The 27,778-nt window shown below is 41.0% G+C and overlaps 4 protein-coding genes across 4 annotated transcripts in view; 2 read left to right on the forward strand and 2 right to left on the reverse strand.

Moving 5' to 3' along the window:
* Nucleotides 1-3,021, reverse strand: part of npepps (aminopeptidase puromycin sensitive) — a 13,407-nt gene extending 10,386 nt beyond the window's left edge. Inside the window, exon 1 of the mRNA XM_046856983.1 lies at nucleotides 2,652-3,021. Coding sequence (XP_046712939.1) covers nucleotides 2,652-2,927 — 276 coding nt within the window. The 5' untranslated portion in view covers nucleotides 2,928-3,021. The remainder of the gene's footprint in view (nucleotides 1-2,651) is intronic.
* Nucleotides 3,022-12,012: 8,991 nt separating this feature from the next.
* ap1s2 (adaptor related protein complex 1 subunit sigma 2) lies at nucleotides 12,013-17,492 on the forward strand. The gene is made up of 5 exons (XM_046856961.1): nucleotides 12,013-12,165; nucleotides 13,850-14,028; nucleotides 14,112-14,220; nucleotides 14,418-14,555; nucleotides 16,281-17,492. Exons 2-5 carry the CDS (start codon nucleotides 13,850-13,852, stop codon nucleotides 16,326-16,328), a joined length of 474 nt encoding a protein of 157 aa, XP_046712917.1. The 5' UTR covers nucleotides 12,013-12,165; the 3' UTR covers nucleotides 16,329-17,492.
* A 255-nt stretch (nucleotides 17,493-17,747) lies between these two features.
* On the reverse strand, nucleotides 17,748-22,301 carry zrsr2 (zinc finger (CCCH type), RNA-binding motif and serine/arginine rich 2). The gene is given in 12 exon segments (XM_046856955.1): nucleotides 17,748-18,627; nucleotides 18,630-18,674; nucleotides 19,224-19,333; nucleotides 19,418-19,473; nucleotides 19,553-19,766; nucleotides 19,852-19,967; nucleotides 20,053-20,091; nucleotides 21,341-21,427; nucleotides 21,507-21,621; nucleotides 21,719-21,785; nucleotides 21,901-21,977; nucleotides 22,102-22,301. Coding segments are annotated over 12 exon segments (1,929 nt in total). The 3' UTR covers nucleotides 17,748-17,824.
* Nucleotides 22,302-22,361: 60 nt separating this feature from the next.
* rbb4l (retinoblastoma binding protein 4, like) lies at nucleotides 22,362-27,728 on the forward strand. Its single transcript, XM_046856960.1, has 13 exons — nucleotides 22,362-22,523; nucleotides 23,933-24,077; nucleotides 24,251-24,396; nucleotides 24,526-24,528; nucleotides 24,778-24,951; nucleotides 25,027-25,142; nucleotides 25,230-25,390; nucleotides 26,182-26,308; nucleotides 26,412-26,489; nucleotides 26,763-26,839; nucleotides 26,958-27,015; nucleotides 27,098-27,208; nucleotides 27,290-27,728. Exons 1-13 carry the CDS (start codon nucleotides 22,508-22,510, stop codon nucleotides 27,356-27,358), a joined length of 1,281 nt encoding a protein of 426 aa, XP_046712916.1. The 5' UTR covers nucleotides 22,362-22,507; the 3' UTR covers nucleotides 27,359-27,728.
* The last annotated feature ends 50 nt before the right edge of the window (nucleotides 27,729-27,778 follow it).

The following is a 27,778-nucleotide window of genomic DNA, read 5'->3' on the forward strand; positions in this document are numbered from 1 at the left end:
CAAAACACACACACACACAGTTTAACACATGTCTACAAAAACTCTTTCCCCACAGGCCAGGGTTGCTCCGTTGAGTTCGCACTGTGTTTGGGCAGAATGAAGGAAATGCACTCGTTCTGCCAAAATCACGTGGCATATTGCGGACATCTGTTCTATCTATACACACCTGAAGGCTGTTCATGGGGGAAAAACAATTAGTCCCGGCTCCTTTTTAAAAAGAACATTTATAAATAAATAAAAAACGATCCGCTCAGCTTTAAAAGCACCTAGAAATGCTTTCCACCCTCTTACACATACAGAAGCTCACCGAAACCTGTGACTGAGCACGTAGTAATACATTCAAACGCTTCTGCATTCTCCGTATTGTGGCGATTTTGTCGTATATTTCACCCCCTCCCACAAGACATTTACATTTTCTCTTCTTTTACGTCTACTGCAAATCAATCATCATTCTATTGCAATAACAATTTACACTCGGCCTCATTTAAGACGCATGATTAATGAAAAAATGGCTACGGCTTTCAACAAACTGCAAACTATACAGCCATTCATCCGAACTGGCATTTTTAGCTCAGGGTCTCAGATCGGCTGCCATGTGTCAGCTTTTCACCACCATTACAGTCTCCAAGCATTCAGAGCAGGACATGTTCACTTCATCTACAGAGACTAATATCGATCATTCAGGTGGAAGCGGGAATTCTTTATTTCTGCACAATTGTAGTTTCTTGTTTAGCGCCGTATATATATTTATGTACGCAAGGGATTCTGGAAAACGCTTTCGTTCATTAATGTATTTCTTGAATAATTTAAGACTTGTATTCTGGTACAGATGGCCATTACAACAATATTCAAACTGATCCAATGCAACCAGCAAAGCATTACGGCTTAAAAGGAATGCAGTCTATTACAGAAATAAAACAATCTATATTTATTTGATAAGTGATTGTGTATATCATCACCCACTGGGCAGAACCGGGCTGCACCGAGCTGGAGCGGGTTAGAAAACTGTAATATTTAAAGTCAGTTAATTTGCAAGGCCATAATCCCCTTTTTCCAGCTCGTTCACAGGCCTCGTTAATGCAAAAAAACACCGGCATGAAATTTGAGATATTCATCACTCAGGCATGAAAGACTTTTGCACTTAGGGAGAGAAACAATCAATATAAATACACCCAAGTCGACAGAACCTGATTCTATTTTTTTGCCTCCTAATTTTTTAGGTTTTTTTGGCCTCAAACAACACAGGATGAGGCAGGACAAGCCAAGTAAGATTTTCGTTCCTAGACGAGAAATGTGACACTGAGAAAGAGAAGAAGGAGAAAAAGAAGAAGGAGGAGAACGTCTGAACGGTCACAGTTTGCGGTATAATGGAAATGGAGTTAATCAAACAGCACAGAGGCCACACGAAGGGGAACATTTTCACAATGGGGTCGAAACACAAATCAGTTCGACACGGGCTATTGTGATGGCCTGGGGGGGATTTTGGGGGGGCTGAAATGCGACAAACCATTTCTGGCGAAATAATAAAAAGCTTGAAACCCATAACTTCACAGATTAATGCAACACTTGTCGACTAAACATCAGGCACATCGCACAAGCTGTCAATACAGAGTCAAAATAGAAAAGCGCAAAGAAAACGACAGGAGTGTGAGACGGACGGAACCAGGGTTTGTTATATGAGCCACGTGTGATCACGTCACTCACTCACTTCTGTTTTACATATCGCTGCTTTCTAATTCTTCCGGGTTTAAGAAACTGATCCTGACAATATAGAGAAGCGGTGTGAAAGAAAATCCACCGTGATGCATTCATGCGTGGATTTTTGTATCTTTAAATACGCTGTCTTGACAAAACCATTTACATCTGATGAAGTTCACAGCTTTGGTTTCTTCAAAATTTCCATGTGACAGCGTGTCCACAGATCTTCATTTCCAAATAGTCTTTTTTTCAAGATGTGTGATCATCAGTGACTTTAACTCTATCTAAAAAAATGTTTAAATAAAAAGGTGGAAACTTTTTTTACATTTCTGGACCATTTGTAAAGTTCATACAGCTTGTGAAGGAAACGAAAGTGCTTTGAGAAGAAAGCTGGAGATTAGGAACATCTCCAGATTCTTTGATTGTAGAGAGTATTTATAAAGTGTGTTGACACTAAACACTCAGAACAACCTGATGGTTCTTTAGAAGAAACTTCAGACCATGTAAAAAGGTCTAAATCCAAGCACATAATCCATAATAAAGGAGGGGGAGGAGGGAATCCCAGGTGTGTGTAAACATGGGACCTGTTTCAGTATCTCCTGGACTTGTGTGAACCTTCCACTGAGAAGCCCTGATGTTATTGAAGCTAATGAGCTAACACAGACCCAGAGACACGCTTCAGGTGCTCGATGGCTCAACGAGATACACTGCAGAAGGTCGGGAGATAGCTAAAGTTAACCTTCATGCACTCGTGTATCTGCACTGATTAGCAGTAAGTGAAGCTGCTGAATGACTGGCTCTTTTTTACAGCACTCAGGCTAGCTTGCGTTAGCAGGGGGGGTGGGGGGTGAACTGTGTGTGTGTGTGTGTGTGTGTGTGTGTGTGTGGACCTTCACCAGCCGTCAACGCTGCTGGACTTAAGGTTCCTCTGTGCGTTAAAAAGCAAGTCCTACCTCCACCACTGCCTCGAGCTTGCCTTCGAAGGTGAAGTCAATCAGGTCGGGCCTCAGACACAGCGCATAGTTGACGGGGTAAACGTCCGTAGGCAGCCGCACGAAGGGCCTCCTCTCAGGCATGCTGACTCGAGTTAGGCTGGAAAGCGCACAACACCGAACAAGGACTCTACTCTCTCCCGGAGATAACAGAGGCAGGCTTTTAGAGCAGAACCGAATTCCTTGGCGAACGACTGAGAGCGAGAGAGACAGCTGACGGCTCACGACCAGCACCATAAAACCCGCTTAACGCCTCCCGTCGTCTTTCGCCTCTCTCACTCGTCACACCGACCGAAATAGCAGCCCGAGTGTACGTGCGCGCTCTCGGCGTGCGCTGTGACGTCATCCCGCAGACGAGCGCGTTCCCTCCTCTCTCTTTCCCAGTTCACCAAACGAACCCGTGCGCATGCGCGTGCTGTTTCACGCAATAATAATAATAATAATAATAAAATAATAATAATAAACATAATAATAATAATAATAATAATAATAATACATTTGATTTAAAGCGATTTCGAAACACTCAAGGACAACGTTTAATCAAGTAATAATCATAAATCAAGACAACAACACAACTGTTTAATTTTTTTTAATTAATCAGAAAAAGCCAATCTAAAAAAATACATCTTGATATACGTCACTTTCTTAGATCTTAGTGCTGCATTCGACAGTATAAATCATGATCTTCTCCTAGATCACTTACAAAATTACATCAGCATTCAGAAACAGGAATTAAGCTGGTTTAAATCTTACCTGTCTGATTGTTACCATTTTGTAGACTTAAATGGAGAGCTATCCAGGTTAATTAAAAGTAAATTTGGGGTGCCACAAGGTTCAGTTTTAGGACCCCTCATGCTTTCCTTGTGAAATATTATTAGAAGGCATGGGATCAGCTTCCACTGTTGTGCTGATGATACCTAATTATATATCTCATCGAAACCAGACGATACACTCAATTGGCTCAGATAACTGAGTGTGTCAAAAAATAAAAAAATTGGATAACTCATAACTTTCTATTATTAAATTCTGATAAGATGGAGATTTTGCTAATCGGCCCAAAAACCAGTACACAGAAGCTCCAGCATTTCAACCTGCATTTAGATGGATGTTCTGTAACTACTAGCTCAACAGTAAAAGATCTGGGAGTTATTTTAGAGCAACTTGTCATTTTAAATATCATATCAACCATATTATAAAAACAGGCTTCTTTCACCTTAGAAATATTGCTAAGTTAAGAAACATGTTGTCTATATCTGATGCAGAGACGCTCGTCCATCCGTTCATGACCTCCAGAATAGACTATTGTAATGCATTACTAGGTGGATGTCCTGCATCATTAATAAACAAGATACAGTTTGTCCAGAATGCAGCAGCCAGAGTTCTCACAAGGTCGAGAAAATATTACCATATAACCCCAGTCTTCTCATCCCTAAACTGGCTTCCTGTTAAGTTTCTAATCGACTACAAACTACTGCTACTTAATTATAAAACACTAAATGGTTTATCTCCATGTATCTCCAGTCTTCTAACACGCTACAATCCGCCACGCTCCCTGAGATCTCAAAACTCCGGCCTTCTAGTAGTTCCTAGAATAGCAAAGTCCACTAAAGGTGGTAGAACATTCTCACATTTAGCTCATAAACTCTGGAATAGTCTTCCTGACAGTGTTCGGGGCTCAGACACACTCACCCAGTTTAAGTGCAGATTAAAGACCTATCTTTTTAGCGAGTTCTTACACATAACACACATCACATCATAACCTTGTGCTTCAGAACATCTGATCACATGCACATTATCATCAACAGCAGCTACGCTAATTTCTCTCCACTGCTTCTCTTTCTCTCACCATCCTGAGGCATCCTGAGTTTGCTCCAGCTCCAGTCACGTCCCACCTCATGAAGATTATGGACCTTTGAAGAAGTAGATGCCTGCAAACATCCCGAACCATCTAGAGAGGTACTGGTGTCAATTGGATCCCACTTCATGTGTGGAGTTTGGACACTGGACCTTCTGGAGTGTTTAAAGGCTCTGGCATGGAGAAGCTGGTGTTGGATCTGTGATGATCTCAGATGTTGAGCTATTTTATGAGTTGCTTAGTAGCTCCTGGTTCCACAACATCAAATGACTGTAAAAGACTGTAGAAAGAACATCAGTCATAATCACACACTTCAGTGCTCATGTTAGTTCTCACTCTCCAGTGTTCTGTAGTGTTCAAAGACTATAATCACACTCTTGATGTCACCCAAATGAGAATGAGGTTCTGCTTTTAAGTCTGGTTCCTCTCAAGATTTCTTCTACATAACATCTAAGGAGTTTTTCCTTCACCACCGTCACTATGGCTGCTCATCAGAGATAAACACACATCGTTCACCTTAACTGTTAAATTCTGTAAAGCTTCTTTTAGACAATATGTTTTTTTTGCACGTTCTTGTACATTTGCACAACATCCTCTCCACACCTATAATTATAAAATTCAGAAAGCAATAAAAATATGCTGAGCTCAATTGACACAGCGGCTGGAAAAATGCAGTGTGAAGGAAGAGCATGGGATTTTATCCCTTAAAGGGTAGTTTGGTTGGGTTTCAAAGTTTTCCTGTCCTGGTTCCAGCAGTTAATTTAGTTGCTCTTGGCTTTCAAAAACTATTATACACAAGATAGTTCTGGTCCAGAAATCCGACTGGGCCTCTGTGTGTGGATTTGCGCTGAAAATCTCACCTTTTTATTTCACAACAGACAGACGTGCTACTGACGTCATCGGCTCCAGTGCAAAAGATCAGTTTCATTAATGCAGCTTTAGACATAAAATATGGACGATTTTCAAACAAAGATAAAAATAAATAAATAAGCGACACCGGTTTAACCAAAAACAACTTCCTTCAACAGGAATGTACACATCTGCACAACATCTCAGCAGTTTCTTAAAGACCAATCAGGTTATAGTCCTTGTCCAGTTAATATATTGTTTGGCCTACAGTTATTCCAGTGTGTTTACTTATGATCATAAGCAACAGTAAATAAATACGTTTTCAGAATAGATTTAAAATCAGCGTATGTTGGTGCAGTTGTTATACAGGGTGGCAACTTGTTCCATAACTGTGGAGCAGCCACTGAAAAGGCACGATCTCCTTTCGATTTCAAGCGTGTCCTTGGAACAGTCAACTGAAGACTACTAGTTGAACGAAGTTCCCTAGAGGCATTACACTGGAACAGGAGGAGATCGGAGATATAGGATGGAGACGGTCCGTGGAGACCCTTATAAACAAACAACAGTTTTAAAATGAATACGGAATTTAACTGGAAGCCAGTAAAGAGAGATCAACACTGGTGAAATATGTTCCCTCTTCGTTGTTCCTGTTAACTATCGAGCAGCAGCATTTTGGACAAGTTGAAGACAAGACATTAGAGACTCTGAAACACCCAAGTACAATACATTACAATAATCTAATCTGGATGAAATAAAAGCGTGTATTACAGTCTCCATGCCTCTTTATGTTAAGAGTGACTTCATCTTTGCAATATTCTTTAGCTGATAAAAACAACTTCTAACCACAGCATTGATCTGTTTATCCAAAGTCAAAACAGAGTCAAAAGTAATGCCTAAGTTTCTGGCATGTGAATGAAGATTATCAGATAGAGGTCCCAATTTACCGGCCACAACCTCTGTAGAAGCAGTGGAGCCAAAGATTTAGACCTCAGTCTTAAACTCATTTAACTGAAGGAAGTTGGCAGACATCCACTCTTTAACATCTCTCAGACAATCATAATAAATCATAATAATAATTAAATATTCTATATAAATATATATATCCTGAGAGCATGGATTGTGTTTGTGTGTTTTTTGCTTCATGCATATGTTATTTTGTAATTTCTTTTTTTTTGTTTTGCAATGAAAATAGTCAGATAGAAAGATAAAATATTATTTATTTCGGCTTTAAACAATAACTTGCCTAAAGCTCTGATAAACTGCACACAAACGCAAACAAACAGTACAAATTCTGGAAGTATAATTGTAATATGCACGAATAATGTATGAGTCTAACTATAGATTATTAACAACAAAAATACATGTAAATTAATAAAATAATGTAATTATGAAAATGTTCTTTTGTATTTTTCAACTCAAACAGGTGAGTCAATACTGCCCTCTAGTGGCCATGACTTTATATCGCCGTATACAAATGTTGCAAATTCAATCTTTTCCGGCAGGAGGCAGTGTACAGCTAAAGGTCAAACAGCAAAGTACTGAATCTAAACACAATTCAAATTAACAGTTAAATACTTGTAAATAACAAACTCAGTAATGCGTAAAATAATTTGTGGTATAAAGTGAGAGTAAAAGACTGAGTCCCACTGTATCGCCCAGGCTACACTGCAGTGTCTATTCACAGGCGCGATCCCACTACTGATCGGCACGGGGGCTTTGACCTGCTCCGTTCCCGACCTGGGCCGGTTCACCCCTCCTTAGACGACCTGGTGGTCCCGAGCTCCCTCAGGAGCACCATATCGATACCGAGCTTAGTGCGGACACCCGATCGACATAGTCCACTGCAGTCCAGAACCCCTGAACTCAAGCGATTCGCCAGCCTCAGCCTCCCAGTAGCTTGGATTACAGGCACGCGCCACCGCGCCCGGCAAGAACAAGGCCTACATCAGCCGGTCTGGGAGCGTGTGGCTCTCCGGGTCTGGATCATTTGCCCTGAAAAAGCCACAAGCAAACATGTTCTCAAGTTTAAATATAAAAATTGAATGCTATAACCATTATATTATTACACATTATAATATTACACCGGACTTTTTACTAATAAAAGTCTGAGTCCTGCTGTATTGTTCAGGCTGCACAGCAGTGATCTGGATGGTGTTGAAGATTCCAAAATCTAATGTGTTGAACAGCTACTTCTAAAAAATGTTTGTAATTTCATAGGGCACTGTTTGGCTATCAGAGTTTACTACTAAAGTTAGCATGTTATCATTTCACTAATTACGAGCTGGTTTTCAGTAGTCCAGGTGAGATCTTATAACTCCTAAACTAAAAGACCCTGATTAACCAATGTGATTGTTAGTGAAATGTGTAGACAAAAATTAAAAACAGGACCCCTGTAGACGTTATATGCTATATATATTTATTTATAAAGGAAAAAGGCTCGATTTTAGATCTTTTGAATGTGATAAACCCCAGAGAAGAGAGAGGGAAATTAATACCGGTGTAGTGTCTATAGTGTCCGCTGGAGGGCAGTATCTCAGAGCAGTATTGAAAAGCGGTTAAAGTGTGCACTTCTCTCGCCGGGCGCGGTGGCGCGTGCCTGTAATCCAAGCTACTGGGAGGCTGAGGCTGGCGGATCGCTTGAGTTCAGGGGTTCTGGACTGCAGTGGACTATGTCGATCGGGTGTCCGCACTAAGCTCGGTATCGATATGGTGCTCCTGAGGGAGCTCGGGACCACCAGGTCGTCTAAGGAGGGGTGAACCGGCCCAGGTCGGGAACGGAGCAGGTCAAAGCCCCCGTGCCGATCAGTAGTGGGATCGCGCCTGTGAATAGACACTGCAGTGTAGCCTGGGCGATACAGCGGGACTCAGTCTTTTACTCCCACTTTATACTACGCAACATCATTCAGCTCTCCTTTTATTCTCTTTCTCTCATCTTCTCATCCTTAATACACTCATTTTACACTCTACATCAACACGCTTTACACACCGTACACTTACACACTCACCACAAACATCACGTACAAAACACCACAAACCATCAGCAACCATTTACACACCAAACTCACACCTTTTTCTTTAACTTTTACCCATTTCATGGATTTTATAACACGAGCGGTCCAGCAGCAGAACACCGCCTCCTACTGGAACAACAGTCAAATTACAACTTTATAGTCCAAAAGATAGTCATGGCCAGTAGGAGGCGCGAATGATACACATTTATTTATTTGTTTGTTTGTATATTTATTTATTTTTTAAATAAATAATAAGCAGCGTTTTACACACCGCTATTATACTGAAACATGTATTTATAGATTATATAGAAATATTTGATATTTTACCAAAGGAATCTAAATATTTATGAATTACATCATACATCATTTCTAGCAGAATCACCGACATTAACCTCATTAAATGACCCTGGGTTTTTCCTGCATTTTTTTCTGTGTTGAGGTGTTGATTTAGAGTGTTATATGAGTGTATTGAGGATGAGAAGATGAGAGAAAGAGAATAAAAGGAGAGCTGGATGATGTTGTGTAGTATAAAGTGAGAGTAAAAGACTGAGTCCCGCTGTATCGCCCAGGCTACACTGCAGTGTCTATTCACAGGCGCGATCCCACTACTGATCGGCACGGGGGCTTTGACCTGCTCCGTTCCCGACCTGGGCCGGTTCACCCCTCCTTAGACGACCTGGTGGTCCCGAGCTCCCTCAGGAGCACCATATCGATACCGAGCTTAGTGCGGACACCCGATCGACATAGTCCACTGCAGTCCAGAACCCCTGAACTCAAGCGATCCGCCAGCCTCAGCCTCCCAGTAGCTTGGATTACAGGCACGCGCCACCGCGCCCGGCGATAAAAGAACACACATCAGCCGCTTTTCAATACTGCTCTGAGATACTGCCCTCTAACGGACACTACAGACACTACACCGGTATTAATTTCCCTCTCTCTTCTCTGGGGTTTATCACATTCAAAAGATCTAAAATCGAACATTTTTCCTTTATAAATAAATATATATAGCATATAACGTCTACAGGGGTCCTGTTTTTTTTATTTTTGGCTACACATTTCACTAACAATCACATTGGTTAATCAGGGTCTTTTAGTTTAGGAGTTATAAGATCTCACCTGGACTACTGAAAACCAGCTTGTAATTAGTGAAATGATAACATGCTAACTTTAGTAGTAAACTCTGATGGCCAAACAGTGCCCTATGAAATTACTAAGGTTTTAGAAGTAGCTGTTCAACACGTTTGATTTTGGAATCTTCATCCTGATCACTGCTGTGCAGCCTGAACAATACAGCAGGACTCAGACTTCTATTAGTAAAAGTAAGCATTATGTGACAAGCCACAAATGTCTGCTGTAATAAAATATTGTTTGCTAGGCAAAAAAAATGAAATGGTTTTAGCATTTCATTTTTTATTTTAGAACCTGTGAACTTTAGTAATATAAAAGCTACGTGCCACTTTTTTGAGGCCAAGAATCCAGACCCGGTGAGCCGCACACTGAAGACAAATGTCAATATATATTTATTTATAAAGGAAAAATGTTCGATTTTAGATCTTTTGAATGTGATAAACCCCAGAGAAGAGAGAGGGAAATTAATACCGGTGTAGTGTCTGTAGTGTCCGTTAGAGGGCAGTATCTCAGAGCAGTATTGAAAAGCGGCTGATGTGTGTACTTCTCTCGCCGGGCACGGTGGCGCGTGCCTGTAATCCAAGCTACTGGGAGGCTGAGGCTGGCGGATCGCTTGAGTTCAGGGGTTCTGGACTGCAGTGGACTATGTCGATCGGGTGTCCGCACTAAGCTCGGTATCGATATGGTGCTCCTGAGGGGCTCAGGACCACCAGGTCGTCTAAGGAGGTGAACCGGCCCAGGTCGGGAACGGAGCAGGTCAAAGCCCCCGTGCCGATCAGTAGTGGGATCGCGCCTGTGAATAGACACTGCAGTGTAGCCTGGGCGATACAGCGGGACTCAGTCTTTTACTCTCACTTTATACTACACAACATCATCCAGCTCTCCTTTTATTCTCTCTTTCTCTCATCTTCTCATCCTCAATACACCCATTTTACACTCTACATCAACACGCTTTACACACCGTACACTTACACACTCACCACAAACATCTCCTACAAAACACCACAAACCATCAGCAACCATTTACACACCAAACTCACAACTTTTTCTTTAACTTTTAGCCATTTCATGGATTTTATAACACAAGCTGTCCAGCAGCAGAACACCGCCCCCTACTGGAACAACAGTCAAATTACAACTTTATAGTCCAAAACAAAAAGTTGGTAGCCAGTAGGAGGCGCAATTTATAGACGTTTATTTCTGGCAAAAATCACAATCAGCTTTTCGCACACTGGAATTTTACAAATATATACATTTATAAATTATACAGAAATATTTAATTTAGAACCAAACACACTGGAGAAAAACACTGCAAAAATCTAAACAGACTAAAAAAATTTTAATGCACAGAAAAAAATGACAAAAGTGCAGGGAAAACCCAGGGTCATTTTATGAGGTTAATGTCGTTCTGCTAGAAATGATGTATGATGTAATTTATAAATATTTAAATGCCTTTGGTAAAATATTATTATTTCTATATAATCTATAAATGCATGTTTCAGTATAATATCAGTGTGTAAAACGCTTATTGATGCTTATTATTTATTTAATAAATAAATAAATAATTAAATGTGTATCCAATGCGCCTCCTACTGGCCATGACTTTATGTTTTGGACTATATTGTTGTAATTTGACTGTTGTTCCAGTAGGAGGCGGTGTTCTGCTGCTGGACCGCTCGTGTTATAAAATCCATGAAATGGGTAAAAGTTAAAGAAAAAGGTGTGAGTTTGGTGTAAATGGTTGCTGATGGTTTGTGGTGTTTTGTACGTGATGTTTGTGGTGAGTGTAAGTGTACGGTGTAAAGCGTGTTGATGTAGAGTGTAAAATGAGTGTATTGAGGATGAGAAGATGAGAGAATGAGAGAATAAAAGGAGAGCTGGATGATGTTGTGTAGTATAAAGTGAGAGTAAAAGACTGAGTCCCGCTGTATCGCCCAGGCTACACTGCAGTGTCTATTCACAGGCGCGATCCCACTACTGATCGGCACGGGGGCTTTGACCTGCTCCGTTCCCGACCTGGGCCGGTTCACCCCTCCTTAGACGACCTGGTGGTCCCGAGCTCCCTCAGGAGCACCATATCGATACCGAGCTTAGTGCGGACACCCGATCGACATAGTCCACTGCAGTCCAGAACCCCTGAACTCAAGCGATCCGCCAGCCTCAGCCTCCCAGTAGCTTGGATTACAGGCACGCGCCACCGCGCCCGGCGAGAGAAGTGCACACTTTAACCGCTTTTCAATACTGCTCTGAGATAGACGTGTCTAATGCGACATCTAGTGTCTGTAATACGAATCGCAACGATTTCGAAAAAAAAACTACTGTTTACTGCTGTTGAATCGCTTTTAAAATTTTAATTCAATTAGCAATTTCTTTACAAAAATAGGTATTCTTTTTTTTTTTACAATCGGATGTCAAAAATTCTCCCAACAATCCACACTGTGTGCGTTTTTCACCTCGTCCAATGGGGTTTCTCCGCGATGAGCGTCTCAGCCAATAGACGTTCTCCTCCCGATGGAGTGGAAAGTGCGCTGAGGAGCGGAGTAACGGGACGCGGCTCCCTGTGCAGGCTGGAACGCTAGCGGTGTTTGCTAACCAGCCCTCCGTGTCTACAGATCCGCCGCATCATATCACGGTAAAATTACTGATTAGAATGGGGTTTATTCGGTTACAAATAGATAAAGGTTGCTTTAGTTAACCAGAGAGACATAAAGAGAGAGAGAAAGAGAGAGAAAGAAAGAAAGAAAGAGTGAGGGAGATTTAGCTGTTGTTGTGAATTGTTTGCTAGCTGAAAGCTGAGGGATGTGAAACCGAGACTCTTCTCTTATAAATACCATCATATTATTATTATTATTATTATTATTATTATTATAAAGTGTTGTGTTTATTCTAATAAACAACAGGCGCAGAAAAACTGTTGGACATTGTGTGTGTAAACGAGGTGTATCATGTCTGAGGGAGTGGCTGTGGGACTGAGGGGCTTCACAAAGCCCAGGGTTCCTCCAGGTGCTCAAGTCTCCATAATGTATCACAATTAAGTCTTATTTCCTTCTTAAATTCTTTCAGGTTTCCTCCAAACTATAAGGCATTACTTCCTATGAATCCCTTTTGAACTTAGATTTTTGAAGCCAGAATATTATTTAAAAAAATCGAAATTTCTATTAAAAATGACTCATTTTGTTCTTTTCGTTCACATAAAACCCTGTATGAACCGATCAACATTGAGTATTTATCCTTACCGTGTTTATAACACCCAGCACACCGGATTCGGAAAATCAGAAGCCCCCCCGAACATCACGTCTTCCATCATGTTCTCGTTAGATTGTCCTTCAAAGTCCAGTATATCTCAATGCAATCTTTTGCCTCGTCCCTCCGAGCAGGTTCTTCCTTCAGTTTATCAAGATGAGCTTCAAGGAAATGGAGAAACTCATTCAGAAGCTTTTACATCCCAGCCATGTTGCTGTGCACATGGGTTTTTGGGATTTGAAATTGCTTCAGGAACTCCTACAACAACGCCGTTCCAGGCAGTTTTGACATTGAGATTCGTAGCCCTCAGTGATCTCCATGAGCTTTGAATTTTGCCTTTAACTGAGAGAAGAAGTCTTGAAGGTATTCAAGGTAAATGGTTAGACACCATTACAGGATTGTAAAGGAGCAGAAAAGATCTTCGTGAGCAGACAGTGTCTTCATTCACTGGCCATCGTATGGATTGATCAGTTAAATCGCCCTTGGACGTTCTCATCAGCGGTGTATTAGAAAAAGCTATGAGCTGTTACTATGGCAACAATTAAAACAAATCCATTAGTAACCTTTTGTTCGTATGCCACCCTGTTATATCGAAATAATCCTTCTGGCTATTCAGATTTCAGAGATCAGAATTGCTTTATTTACTGAAATGCATATTTTAGTTGATCACCTTTATTGATCCCTGGTGGAAAACTGAAGATTTACAGACGTTTAGATGCAGGAACAAATTAAAATGAACATAATTTGGAAATAATATAACAAATATAACCTTATACCTTGTTGTCAGGTTTATTAACATGAACTAGAACACTGTCAGGAACCTTTGGAGATTCTCCAGAGAACCCAACGACACTGAGAACCAAACTGGAAGAAGTAGAACATCAACTGTCTAAAGCACCTCAGAAAAGCTTGTTTTAGGGAAGAAGCTCAATACATCCACATGTAATCCAAAAACATTGATTGACATTGTAATATTGGACAAATACATTAATGAAGATTGGTGATGATGAATGAAGACACATGCTGGACTTGACCACGAGGAAACTTCCTGTGAATTTATTCCCCTTCCATAGATGCAGTTCATGCTGCTGTTTAGCCGGCAGGGAAAGCTGCGCCTGCAGAAATGGTACGTGCCGATTTCCGACCTGCAAAAGAAGAAGATCTCCCGTGAGGTCATCCAGATGGTGTTGGCTCGCAAACCCAAAATGTGCAGCTTTCTGGAGTGGAGAGACTTAAAAATCGTCTACAAGAGGTAAAGGCTTGTCGTTTTTAACCAGAAGCTTAAGGATGTGCACTCGGTGAAATACGTTAACAGGGTCTTCGATTTCATTCCAGATACGCCAGTCTGTATTTCTGCTGCGCTGTTGAAGACCAAGAGAATGAACTGATAACCCTGGAGATCATCCATAGATACGTCGAGCTGCTGGACAAATATTTCGGCAGTGTGAGTCTCACACTGGGTCCTTTCTATATATATATATATATATATATATATATATATATATATATATATATATATATATATATATATATATATATATATATATATATATATATATATATATATATATATATATATATATATATAATTTTTTTTTTTTTATATCTATGTATAACCTTTTCTTTTATATTTTACTCCAGGTGTGTGAACTGGACATCATCTTCAACTTTGAGAAGGCATACTACATCTTGGATGAGTTTATCCTGGGGGGAGAAGCTCAGGAGACGTCGAAAAAGATTGTCCTGAAGGCCATCGAGCAGGCAGATATGCTCCAGGAGGTGAGGGGAAAAGCTTCAATATGTGGGCACTGGGGGGGCCAAAAGTGTGTGGACACTTGACCATGATGAACAAATGTTCTTGGTATTAATGCAGAGTTACTCCACTCTTCAGGGAGGCTTTACAATAGAGTACGGGGTGTAGCTATGATAGTTTGTGATCATTTAGATAATAGAGCAGGGGTGGCCAACCAGTCAGAGACCGAGAGCCACATTTTTTACTGTGTTACCGCAAAGAGCCACATCATACACATGGGCACACATGAACATCACCCATCCCTTCCTCTTACACACACACCTCTGCTCAGATTTATTGTAAATGTCACACACCAACATAATGACAGAAATTGACTCCTACAGTTTTAAGACCACAGGACAGTCATTTTCAACAATGAACATTGTGTGCACTGTCTCACACACACACAAACTCTGTTTAACCAAGTCTACAAACAAAAATATAATAATGTACAATAGCGTTTTTCTTTTACTGCATGTTACTTAGTGGGACTTTTGGCATTCCTTGCCTTGAACAATCCCCTTCAAATCTGCCTCGTATTCCGTTGTTGCCACTCGAAGCGATTCTTTCACATGAGTGTCAGTCAGAACAGATCGATGCTTTGATTTCACGTGTTTCAGGGTAGAAAACACAGACTTTGTGTTTTTTATGTGCGTGTTCACTTCGCTTGAGTGTAATAAGGTATTTTCGTCAAACGCGCATGTGCGTGAGATGAATATACCACAGGGGTGGGCAATTAATTTTTACTAAGGGCCACATGAGAAACCTGAATTGTGTCAGAGGGCCACACCAACGATAATATTTTAGGGATGCACCGAAATGAAAATTCAATTCAAAAGGCAATGAAATCCATAATTTTTTGTGTTATGCCTTTTGCCTTGGCACCATCACTGGAAAACTTTCCTGCCTTTTTAAAAACGTCCTCTACAGACGGAGTGCGCATGCTCGGATTGACTTTACTTTTCTGCGCCACGTTCTTCTCATATTTAGAAGGCAATCGGGATGTTTGGATTTCAGGTGATAAATTAAACCCGACTTGGAGAAACTCTTTGCAGATACACCCCCTCTTGAAATTTCAGCATTGCATGTTTTGCACATCGCTCTCCACACACCGCAGACATGTGGCTCTTATCCAGATAACCGTGTGCTGCTGCGCTTTTTTATTGCGTCATTACAATTGTGTTTCTGCCGTGTTGTTTCGGTGATTTAGGTATTTCCGAAAACTCTCGGTGCATCCCTGTAATTTATGATTGGCCTCATGCCAAGGTCTGATATACCGCAAAGTTTCCCAGTTGGGCGAGCTCATTTAAGTCTTAAAAATACCGTATTGAACTTAAGCAAAGCGAACACGCACTTTAAAAATCAAACACACAAACTTCGAAAGGAACGTAAGAGCCGCATGAAACCAGCCAAAGAGCCGCATGCGGCTCGCGAGCCGCGGGTTGGCCACCCCTGTAATAGAGCCTTAGTGAGATCAGGGTTGAGGAGGTCAGGGCTCTGTGAAGGACACTCTTCTTTTTTTCATGCCTTCTCAAAGTGTGCTTTCATGGATCTCGCTTTGTATACTGGGGCGTTTTCCTGCTGGTACACTGATTTTCTTAGTTCTGTTGAGAAAAGAGTCGTAAAGCATACAAATTGTGCGTTTGCATACTTTTGGGTGTGGCTATCTATTATTATTTTTTTAATTATTCATAATTTTACATCTTTTCCAGGAAGCAGAAACACCACGCAGTGTCCTGGAGGAGATTGGACTCACATAAAACTCCTACAAAAAAAAAAAGAAAAGAAAAAGCACCACCTCATTCTCATTTTCTGCCTTTTCAGTATATGTGTGTGTCGATCTCTTCTAGAAGTCACACAACCACAGTATCCGGGTTTAGAGAAGATATGCAACTTTTGTTCTTTATACTTTATTCAATCCATTTTTACTTGCCTTCAGTATAAACACGCGCTATATTTCCAACAAAAATCCGGATCCGGAGCACCGACTCCGCGGCGTTATGACGTGCCGATTGTTTCCACGACCTCACTTTATGTCCTTCGCTGCCTTAAGATACACACTCACAACTGGGTTATAAAAATCTCAGCTTCAGTTTCTAGATTTAATTAATATGTGGGAAAGATACACAGCCAAAAGTTTGTGGACACCTGATTTGTACCAGAACCAATTTGCTGGTATAGTAACCTCCACTCTTTTGGGATGATGTTCCTCCTGATGGAGGTGAGGGGGCCTGGGGTGCAGTCAGCATTCACATTCATCACAATATAGGTTTTAATAGCAGGAGATCTTCCAACCCATGTACATCAGATCTTCATGGAGCGGGCTTTATGCACAGAAGCATTGTCATGCACGTTTAGTTCTCCTAGTTTGAGTGAATGGAAAACTTCATGCTACAGCATCCAAAGACGTCCTACACAATTGTGTGCCTCCAAGTTTGGGGATGAAGAACATATGTCTGGGAAAAGTCAGGTGTCCCTATACTTTTGTTCATATAGTGTAGATTATAAGATCGATGGCACACGTCTACCGGCGTTTTGTCTACGTGACTCGTTGAATAATTCCTCATATAAATGGGAAACTTCGCTCACACACACTTTTGCTCCTGCTTCGTTTCCTCTGCTAAACGTGGCAAGTTATCGCAACTGAACACTAAACTTTAAGAATAAAAAAAGACATTAGAAATATGAGCGCTATTCGTCCTGGACTGTCGTATCCCGTATTCGCCTGGCCACTTCATAAACCTCGGTAAAGGTTGCATTTTATTTTCAATACCAAAGATTTTCTCCTGTATGGTTTGTATCAGTAATTTCTAGATGACACTGTGGTTCACTGCCTTTCTCTTTCTCTCTCTCTCAAAAAAAAAAAAAATGAAGGTCCTTCAAAATAAAATGCAATGTTGTGACAATGACTTGATGTTTTGACTCCAGCACTCCAGGCAGACACATAAGACGAAGACTACATTGTCTACATGTACGTTTACAGTCACGTCTCATGCTAAAAAAACGCTTATAAGATCCAATTACAGGACTGAATTTCTAATTTGTGTTGCTCTATTAATTACACATCTCTTATTAAAACTCAAACTTATGATTAGATCTTTGATCCAGCTGCTTTAATGGATAGAAGATGTCTAGAAATCAATGTTGGAGATGTAAATAAATATGATAAAACACAAAGCTTGAAAATTATTAACCAGGTTTATTTACAGCTCAAAACGGATAAGAACAGAGTTTTGTTGAAACAAACAAACAACAGCTAATCAGGGCTCGTTTCAGCAGCAGTCTGAGTGCCTTCAGGTGAACCTGATTTCATTTCCTCACTATCCTGGAGTGAGACGAGGATTTCGCTACCCGTAGCATCCTGTCCATCCTTTTCTGCTTTTTGTTTCTCATCATTATTTGGTGTCTCGTCATCGTCTGACCCTACCCCAGAAGCTGCTGAAGAGCTGACACTGCGGGATTTGCTCCTCTTCCTCTTTTGTTTCTTTTTGCTCTTTTTCTTCTTCTTGCTCTTTTTCGAGCGCTTGCGGTGACGTGAGGACGTGTTCGCGTCTCCCGAGGGATCGTCGCCGGGATTTGGGCTTTTGCTCTCGCTCCTTTTACTCTTCCTCGTACTTTTCGGTCGCTCTTCAGAGATGCTGGACTCCGATCTTCTGCAAGACCTTGTTCTTGAGTCTTCATGCAAATGCTGAGAATGTGCTTCTCTGCCTCTGCTACCTGATCTGCGTCTCTCACGGCTCCCGCTTCTCCTGTCTCGCCCGTTTAAAGAACGCTTCTCCCTTCTCAGAGAATGACCTTCTCTCCAACTCTCTCGACTTCTGCTACGGCTCCGCCTCTCTCTGCTATGGCTCCGCCTCTCTCTGCTGCGGCTCCGCCTTGAACTGTAGCTGTGCCTCTCACTTCTCCAGTCACTCTGCCTGTTGCGAGACTGTCCGGGGCTGTGGCTGCGCTGTGACCATCCCTGGTGGCGTCTGCTGAGACTTCCGCCATGTTCAGAGGGCAAATGAAGGTCACGGTCAGCCTCCCAAAATTCATTACCAGGGTTTTGAAACACGTGGAGAAGTTGCAGTGCTTCCCTTTCGGACACTTGCGCCTGTCAAAAAGTCCTAAAAAATAAATAAAATACAAACATAAAAAAAAAGTTCTAAAACCAGTGTGGGATTTTAAATCTGCTGAAAAGTCAGTAAAGTCTAATAAATTAAAAATACAGTATTTTTTATAAATTTTTTTGAAAAAGGACATTTTCTGTGCTTTTTTTTCAGCTTTTGCATGATTTCACTGTAGTGCACGTGCCTGTGTGAAATAAATACATCATCCATTCTGTAATCAGTTCCTGTTCCCATCACCCAATCGTTGTGATGTATATTATCCCACAATAGAAATGGTTGTGCACGGGGCAGCGTGAGTCCTGCCCCAGCGGGCCTCTATTAGCGCTTGTTCCCAGTACTTTCAAGTTTTTCGTTTAATATTTTTGACCTCTTTTATCTATCAATTAAAAAGCAACATTTGAAATAAAAAATTTTTAAACTTAAAAGAAAAAGTCTTTAATGTCATTTATACAATAATTTCTGTATAAATCATAGCAGCTGTTATTTAAAATGCAAACTATCCGAACAGAACCGTTTCTTCTTCCACAAATAAAAACGAATTCTTACCACATATTGCCGTTTTCCACCTGGTCACAGGACAGAACTCGCACTGCAGTTGCCTCCCTGCGTACCAGCGTCCATTAAACATCATAAACGCCTCTTTGCATTGCTCTTCTCTACACACACACACACACACACACAAATAAGAGTCATCAAAATGCGTTTTAACCCGTACCCCGTGTGAAAGCCTGATTACTTACGTGTTGAACTGCACATAAACGTTGCCTCTTAAATGCGGCTCGAAGTTGCAGCTCACCTGAAACGACACCGGAGACTGTTTCAAACCTCTACGCCTTCTGTTGTTTATATAGACGTTCCACTCAGGTTTTCATTACCTTGAACTGCACCACTTTGCCCGCGCTTCTGAATTCTGGAAGAACGTCCTCGTAGAAGTCGAGGTACTGCTGCCTCATATCGTCCTCGCTGTACTCGAGACCAGCGTCTGTGTCGTAGTCGTCACGTCTACTCTGTTCCATCGCGTAGGTCACAAACATCCCGCGAATCATCAGTGTGCTACTCGACGATGGGTGATCGTGTTTACGGGAGCACCTGATGGAGAAAGATCAAAAGATGGAACGAATGGGAAGAGATTTTCGTTCTCTTGAGAAGAATTCACCTGCTTAACTGCTCCTACCTGTCTCCGAATCGGCAAGCTCCAGTTTTAATGAAAAAGGGGCAGTTCGCCCTGTCCTTTTCCGTCCCATAATCCACAGGGGCGTCTGGGTTTTTCCAAGAACCTCCATTTTCCAACTGTAAACCATGCAAGAAAATAATAACAAACCCGTAGCGTGTAAGTGATTATTGCTGTGAATATTTTTGCAGCGTTCGTGGATACCTGGCTTTCAGCTTGATCCAAGAGTTTCTGTACAGCTTCCTATAAATGGTGCAAAAACACAGTACAACTCATCAAAAAGATCTGCAGTCAGCTGCTGGTGTCTGTAAGTGTTAGTTAAGATGCTTAGAAAACACGTAGGAAGCACATTGAGCATGAAGGTGGCAAAAAAAAAAAAAAGAGATAGATATAATTAATCAAAAGATACGTTGTCTTCAGATGAAGATGCCCACAGGCCTGTCCCTCTTTCTTTTGTGTATCTTCGTTAAGGAATTTATTCATCACAATCAAAAACAAAGTAAAAAGACCCAGAAAGCTTACAGAGTGTACAGATGGTCATGAACGTAGCTCTTCATTACACCTAAAGCTGATTCTGGAAATTTCGAAGGTTCTGGCTCCTGCTACTTGTGCGAAAGTCTTCCACCCCTTTCCATATTCTATTCAGTTTAATTCCAAACCAGAAGGTGTATTCCGAGAGTGGGGAAGACACTCAGTTTGAGGTTGCCAGATTTATTTGTTTGGTCCAAGAGGTGTTCCAAGTTTTGTCTAAAGCTTGCAATAGATTTAGCAGCTCTTTGTATTTTTTGTGGCTAATCAGTAAGACCTCGGATTCCATTGCCGTCCCTGATCCCGGAGTTTCAACCATCTACATGTGAACTTAAACTCCATCATTATCAGTAGACTCTGGTACTAAGTCACGCTTCACCACTGGTTCAAAGTCAGAAAAAAAAAATAGTCAAAAAGAATCCTTGAAAATTGTAGAACTTGCTAGCATGGAGAAACTCGCTGAGATGTGCACATCTGCCTTATATTGTCATGAAGTCAACCTTTGGTGAGAACATCTATTTTAGAAACCCAAGGAACCAAAGTTCTCCAAAATAGAAATGAAAGACTTTTTTTTGCAATATTATTTTGTGTAGATTCCTGACATATGATCCCGATTCAATTTAAATTCCAGGCTGTAACACTACCACAGGTGGAAAAGCTAAAGGTGTGTAAATATTTGAACGAAAAGCAAAAACAAGGCACAGGAAACTAGTGTATGTATAAAAAAACTGTTCTGTGACTGTTGTTTTATGTTGTTTTATGTAGCACCTGGGTTCAGGAGGAACGTTGTTTCATTTCACTGTGTACTGCATCAGCTATATATGGTTGAAATTACAATAAAAGCTTCTTGACTTGACTTGAAATATCTAATAAACCGGGGAACTGGGTTGCAGGTGAAAGCTTAGAATGAGAGGATATGTAGAAATCAGCCTCTTTGACTTTATCCTCCGAATGCAGGTTTCACCTCTCTGTCTCTCTTCTTCTGCTGTTTCTGCTCCTGTAGCTCTCGTTCCTTCCTCTGCTGCTCCTCCCATTCCTCCTTGATCCTCCTCTGCATAAAACAAAATAAGATTAAACATATTATAACTACAGAAAATAAGGGGTTTATTTTTTCAGACTCTCGATGTCACCTCTTCGTCCTCCTTTTTCTTTTGGGCGGCCTCTTCTTTCTCTTTCCTCAGCCTGAATTCCTCTTGAGCGACTCTCTCTCGCTCCAGCCATTCCTGGTGTAAAAGCGCTTGCTCTCTTTATCCGTGAAAAAACAAACAGTCATGAGTTCAATGATGAAGGAATCATGAGCAGGGAGGCAGATGATCATTCCAAGCTTTGACAAAATGTGTACCTCTGCTTTTCATCTTCATGTTGATCATCATCACCTTTTTCTTTGTCGATTTCGAACTGATCAGCCCCTGCACAGGATCAGTAGCATTTAACTTTATATACAATTGTTTAGATTTATTTGAATAGGTAAGTAAACAGCATACATTAAGTAAACATGGTTTGGAAGAGAACGCATACTGCCACCTTCTCTGAGTTGAGCAAGAGCCTGACGTTTTCTTTTTCTTCTTTGCCTTTTCAGAAAGGCCCTTCTCTGTTTACCACTAGAAAAGAACATATTAGACTATTATATAAGATTATTTAGGTAGACGCTACGTCCAAAAGCTCTGCTGTTTACTGTTAATAGTGAGTATGATGATGGCTAGTGCACACGCGCATCCCTGTCACCTGAGTGGTGCATTTTGTTGGATTTCTGTCACTTCGTCCTGGATCTCAGAGTGCAGAACGGAATTCTGATCGGGAACCTGGTGATCACTGGTCGGATCACGGCACGGATCAGTCGCGGATAACATGTTAGCACATCGCGCTAGCCATGGACCCTCACAGTTCTTCGGACAGGATAGTTGCGTCGCGCAGAATGATGACATCACACACAGACGCGCTTTAATGGCGTACCAGTTGCGCCTGCGCGTTTTCTCTTTTGGCGCGTCGGGGAGATCGAACCCCGGGGGGGAAAAAGTTCAACTGACACGAGTGATTAGATTTCATTGAATGAGCGGATCAGTCAGACTGTTTTTCAATTTTTATATACACCCGAATTTCTTCTGAAGCTCAATTTGGAAAACTCGGGAAAATGGCGGACAAAGAAGGTAAAGCTCGTGCGCTTTGTTTGCTTTCTGCGCTTTCTGCGCCTAAGGCTAACAGGCTAACAATTTTGGCGGATTTTTTTATTCAGGCACACACACACACCCACGTCCGAGTTTTGTTTTTGATATAAAAGCAGACACATTTTGAAGGCGTTTAAAATAAAACCTGGTGTGCATTAAGTGTATAAACAAGCGCCTCACAGAGCGTTAGCATGAACGCTGAGGGAAGGATGATGTTAGCATGTTAGCATCAGTCGGTCCTGCTAGTCAGAGTGAGGGAACCATAACCATGGAGCTAAGATTAATTAATAATACACAATTTATATTAAGTCGTTTATTTTCTGTGGTTTAGGGTGACCAGGTGTTATATTTGGTCCCATTCCGCATTTTATTTGGTCATATTATGTTTCTTTTTTATAACTGTATGAACTCGCACATGCGCAGACTATGCCGCCATATCCAATCAATACAACCTGGTCAGGCTTTTCTATGAGCCTGGATTTCATCCATGAACTGAGAAGGAGAAGTTAGAAGCTGCTCATCGCGTGTCTGCGGTGGCCATCAATCAAGCTGCACGTGTGAAACCCCACACCAACCAAACTTATGCTGGATTTACATTACCACAATCATGCACAATGCAAAGGTTCTGAGCTGAACAGGATTCGCTGAGCTACACAGAGATGACTATCTTACTTTATATGGTGTGATGTAATCCAGAGACCAAAGATCTGTTCTGCTGCTTTTTTCCTTTTCTATTGGAATGTGAAGTACCATAACATGTCAGAGTCTCACCAGAAAGGGTACTAAAATCAATGGATACTTTTCTGCTGAATATCAGGCCCGATAACCCAGTAGCTTGTTTTTGGTTTGAAAATGTATTGTTGTGCAGCCTTGTACAAACTTTTGTTAAAGTTGACATAAAGATCAGAATGGCAGAAAGTGCCGAGTTGAGTAATTAAATTTAAAATCTCATGATTTTGACACACGCACACTAAAACCGATGCTGTGATTAATTATCTCGTCAATGTACCCACAGAGTTCAGCAAGTTAGTGATAAGAGCCAAGAGTTTGTTTCAGACTCGGAAGAGAGAGAGAGGAATTAAACTTTTGACATTTCAGCATTTTATAAATAAAGGCACGAGGTCTCCATCAGTGCTCATAATAGGCTTTATGACATTTCCGTTGAGAATGTTTATAAATAACGTTGAGTAAAGGGAAAAGCTGAGTTTTCTCCCTGATTTAATCTTTCCTGTAAATTGTCTGTCTTTTTTTTTGTTTGTTTTTTCTTTCCCTGCTTTCTCATTACAGCATTCAGGAATCAATAAACGATGAAGCAATACATTAATGTGTTGTTTGGAGCAGCTTTATATGCTGTAATTTTAACAATGAGGTCTTTTTTTTTACTCTTTCAGTGTACGATGATGCGGTAGAGGAGCGGGTTATAAACGAAGAATACAAAATATGGAAGAAAAACACGCCTTTTCTCTACGACCTGGTCATGACTCATGCTCTCGAGTGGCCAAGTCTAACAGTGCAGTGGTTACCTGATGTGAACAGGTAAAATCAATCGTAAATAAAAGACCCTTTCATTAATATAGCGACACTTTCATTCTAAATGCTTGGAATAATGAGCGACCATTTGAATTGTGACACAGCCCAGTGTACGCTGGAATTGGTTCTTTTTAAAGCTTTTTAAAATGACCGTTATTTGTGTCTAATCTCTCGTTCAGACCGGAGGGAAAGGATTACGCAGTTCACAGACTTGTTCTGGGAACACACACTTCGGATGAACAGAACCACCTGGTCATCGCCAGCGTTCAGATCCCTAATGACGACGCTCAGTTCGACCCTTCTCACTACGACAGCGAGAAAGGAGGTTTGTTTTATTGTTTATTATTTTTAATTAACAATGATTAATCAATACATGATTACAGTATTTATTGTAAGCAAGCTCCTTCTTCAATGTTAGGTTTTTCATTTTGGATTTTTCGGTGTGTTTTTTCAGCAGGTACAGTTCCTCCTGGATATTTGGTTGTTCAAGGAATTACTGAGTGAGATCTCTGGAGGGTCTAAGAGTGGATCTATAAATATTAAAGGGGTTCTGGTGGTACTATTGATATTCTGATGTCTAAGTAGAACCAGTGTTTTTTTTTTTTTTTTTTTTAAAGAATTGGTTATTTGATATTAAATATAGTGTTTGTTGATTTTTCTCTCTCTCTATCAATCCATCAATCTATTTATCTATACATCTGTCTAGAGTTTGGAGGCTTTGGGTCTGTGAGTGGAAAGATTGAGATCGAAATAAAGATCAACCATGAGGGTGAGGTGAACCGGGCGAGATACATGCCACAGAACCCCTGCATCATTGCCACAAAGACCCCGACATCCGATGTGCTAGTCTTTGACTACACTAAACACCCGTCCAAACCAGGTGAGTCAAAGTGTTGCGTTTTTTTTTTTTTAAACCAGAAAGTATACAAAATAAGTAAAATCTTACGTTCTGTAGACCCCAGCGGTGAATGCAGTCCAGACCTAAGGCTCAGAGGCCATCAGAAGGAGGGCTATGGTCTTTCCTGGAACCCCAACCTGAGTGGAAACCTGCTCAGTGCATCAGATGATCATGTGAGTTGTAAACCTATAAAGCGCACACACCTTTCTGGTTCGGTTCACATGGATTAAGGAGGGCTTTTTTGGGGTGTGTGTATGCAGACGATCTGTCTATGGGACATCAGCGGCTCTCCAAAGGAAGGAAAGATCGTAGATGCCAAAACCATCTTCACAGGCCACACTGCCGTAGTGGAGGATGTGTCCTGGCACCTTCTGCACGAGTCGCTTTTCGGCTCAGTGGCTGATGATCAGAAACTTATGATGTAAGTACGAAAAAAGTACCCAGGTTGGAGCGATGGAACTTTTGATAGAAGAACCGTTATTGGCCCAGCCATGGTTCTTCTGACCCGCCTTGTAATGGGAATCTGTCTTTCCTTCTGCTCAGCAACACATACAGTGCTGTGAAAAAAGTATGGATGTAAGGATGAATTCATTAATGAAGGTGAAAAAGCTGTTCAAACCTAATTGGGCCTAGGTGAAAAAGTAATTGCCCCCTAAACCTAAAAACTGGTTGTGTCACCCTTTGCAGTAACAACTGCAATCAAGCATTTGTGATTACTGGTAATAAATCTTTCACATCACTGGATGAAATTTGACCTGCTGCTCTTTGCAGAAATGTTTTTTTTCACATAGGACCAGGTAGGTTTGAACATGCTTTAAAAAAACTGCATTTTGTATTTACTCTGATAAAAATCTGATATTAAAAAACATAGTTTGAGTTTAATAATTTAAGTGACAAATATAAAAAAAAAATACTTTTTTTTAAAAACTAAAAACCTTTTCACAGCACTGTACATTCACTGTGCACTGATTCTAAATAAAAACACCATCATTACCACTTTTACTGCATTTAAGTTTAATTAAAAAAATAATTAAAAAATTAATAATATTCACTTGTTTATATATAAAATAGCAGTGCAAAATGAATCCCTTAGACTTAATCAGCCGCATGTACGACACAGACATCCCACTTCCTTGGTCATTATTTGAAAGCCATCCATAAGTCTGGAGATCCTCAATGATGAAATGAGAATTCGCAATTTTTCCTCAACAGCTGGGACACGAGATCCAACAACACAGCTAAGCCCAGTCACTCGGTGGACGCTCACACTGCTGAAGTCAACTGCTTGTCCTTCAACCCCTACAGCGAGTTCATCCTAGCAACCGGCTCTGCAGATAAGGTCTTCACAAAAATCTTCATCATTTATCTTTTGAAATTTGTTGATCATACACATCATGTACGTGCAGACTTTAGACATAAATGCATGTGTGTATTTTTTACAGACTGTAGCCCTGTGGGATCTGCGCAACCTCAAGCTGAAGCTTCACTCTTTCGAGTCACACAAGGATGAAATATTCCAGGTAACAGATCCTGAGCAGTGTTACGAAGCCATAGTGGCGGCATTCATGAGAATTTACCGGCATTAAAAAAAAAAAAGTAGTCTGTAACCATAGGTTTCAGGTTCAAAGAGAAAAAAACTCAGATATCATCAAGGAAGTATTAACGCTACAGTTTTCTGCAGTCGACTGTGAAAGGAACTTGGCAGTGTTAGTGAGCTGAGATTATGTTCAACAGATCTGCATTTTCACTCTGACGAATGGCAGATGTGTTTAACAGTATATTTCTTGCTGCAGGTTCAGTGGTCTCCTCATAACGAGACGATCTTGGCCTCCAGTGGAACAGACCGGCGACTCAACGTCTGGGACCTGAGGTGAACCAACACCATTGTGTCTTTTAGTATTAAAGTGGTGCTGGATGTTTAGTCTCGAACACATAAGACTGTGATTAACCTCAAAAAGCACGTCCTGAGTTTGGGTTTGTGTTTACAGTAAAATCGGAGAGGAACAGTCTGCCGAAGACGCTGAAGACGGACCTCCAGAATTGCTGGTAAGCCTACATATTTTTTGTTTGTTTGTTTTCTAGATTTCTTGAGCCTTTTTGGAACTTTTTGGATTTGTAACCCTGACAGTTTATTCACGGCGGGCACACGGCAAAGATTTCCGATTTCTCCTGGAATCCCAATGAGCCCTGGGTGATCTGCTCCGTTTCAGAAGATAACATTATGCAAGTCTGGCAAATGGTCAGTCCTGATGCTTTATTATTGTTATTTTAATACTACTTCCACAGAGCTGTCTTATGAAATGCTGGTTTCCTGTTTCAGGCCGAGAACATCTACAATGACGAGGAGCCCGACACTCCTGCCTCAGAGCTTGAGAGCCAGGCCTCGTAACAGCTTCCAGCGTGACTTTCTTCATTACTCCGGTTCTTTCATTACAAAGATACATTCGCTCGCAATCACTTGGGACGGATCGGGTTTGAAACTGCATACGTTACCGGTCTCTCTTTATTCTCAAGTATTACTCAGCGTTTCTTATTTTTGTGTACTCGCCGAACTAACGATGTGTAAAGCATTTCCTGAAAAGGCAACAGCTGGGTCGCGTGGATCATCCTGAGAACGTCTGTTACTTCGAGTATGCACTTGCTGTCAATCGTGTTTCCCTGCGCCCCTCCCCCACACACGGAAACAACTTTCACCCCTTTATACTTTTTGTGCATAAACCTGATGATAATCGCAATAAAACTTTTGTAATGCCTTTTAATCGCTTGTTTATTTTGTACCCAGAAAAGCGAGATTGTTCTCGTCATTCAG

The sequence above is a fragment of the Silurus meridionalis genome, chromosome 9 (assembly GCF_014805685.1).
Source record: "Silurus meridionalis isolate SWU-2019-XX chromosome 9, ASM1480568v1, whole genome shotgun sequence".
Classification (NCBI taxonomy): Eukaryota; Metazoa; Chordata; class Actinopteri; order Siluriformes; family Siluridae; genus Silurus; species Silurus meridionalis.

Coding starts and splice junctions, on each gene's coding strand:
- ap1s2 (XM_046856961.1), top strand. CDS start 13,850: ATGCAGTTCATGCTGCTGTTTAGCCGGCAGGGAAAGCTGCGCCTGCAG. Junction 14,029..14,111: donor TTAAAAATCGTCTACAAGAG/GTAAAGGCTTGT, acceptor ATTTCATTCCAG/ATACGCCAGTCTGTATTTCT. Junction 14,221..14,417: donor TGGACAAATATTTCGGCAGT/GTGAGTCTCACA, acceptor ATTTTACTCCAG/GTGTGTGAACTGGACATCAT.
- rbb4l (XM_046856960.1), top strand. Junction 26,490..26,762: donor ACAAGGATGAAATATTCCAG/GTAACAGATCCT, acceptor TTCTTGCTGCAG/GTTCAGTGGTCTCCTCATAA. Junction 26,840..26,957: donor CTCAACGTCTGGGACCTGAG/GTGAACCAACAC, acceptor TTGTGTTTACAG/TAAAATCGGAGAGGAACAGT.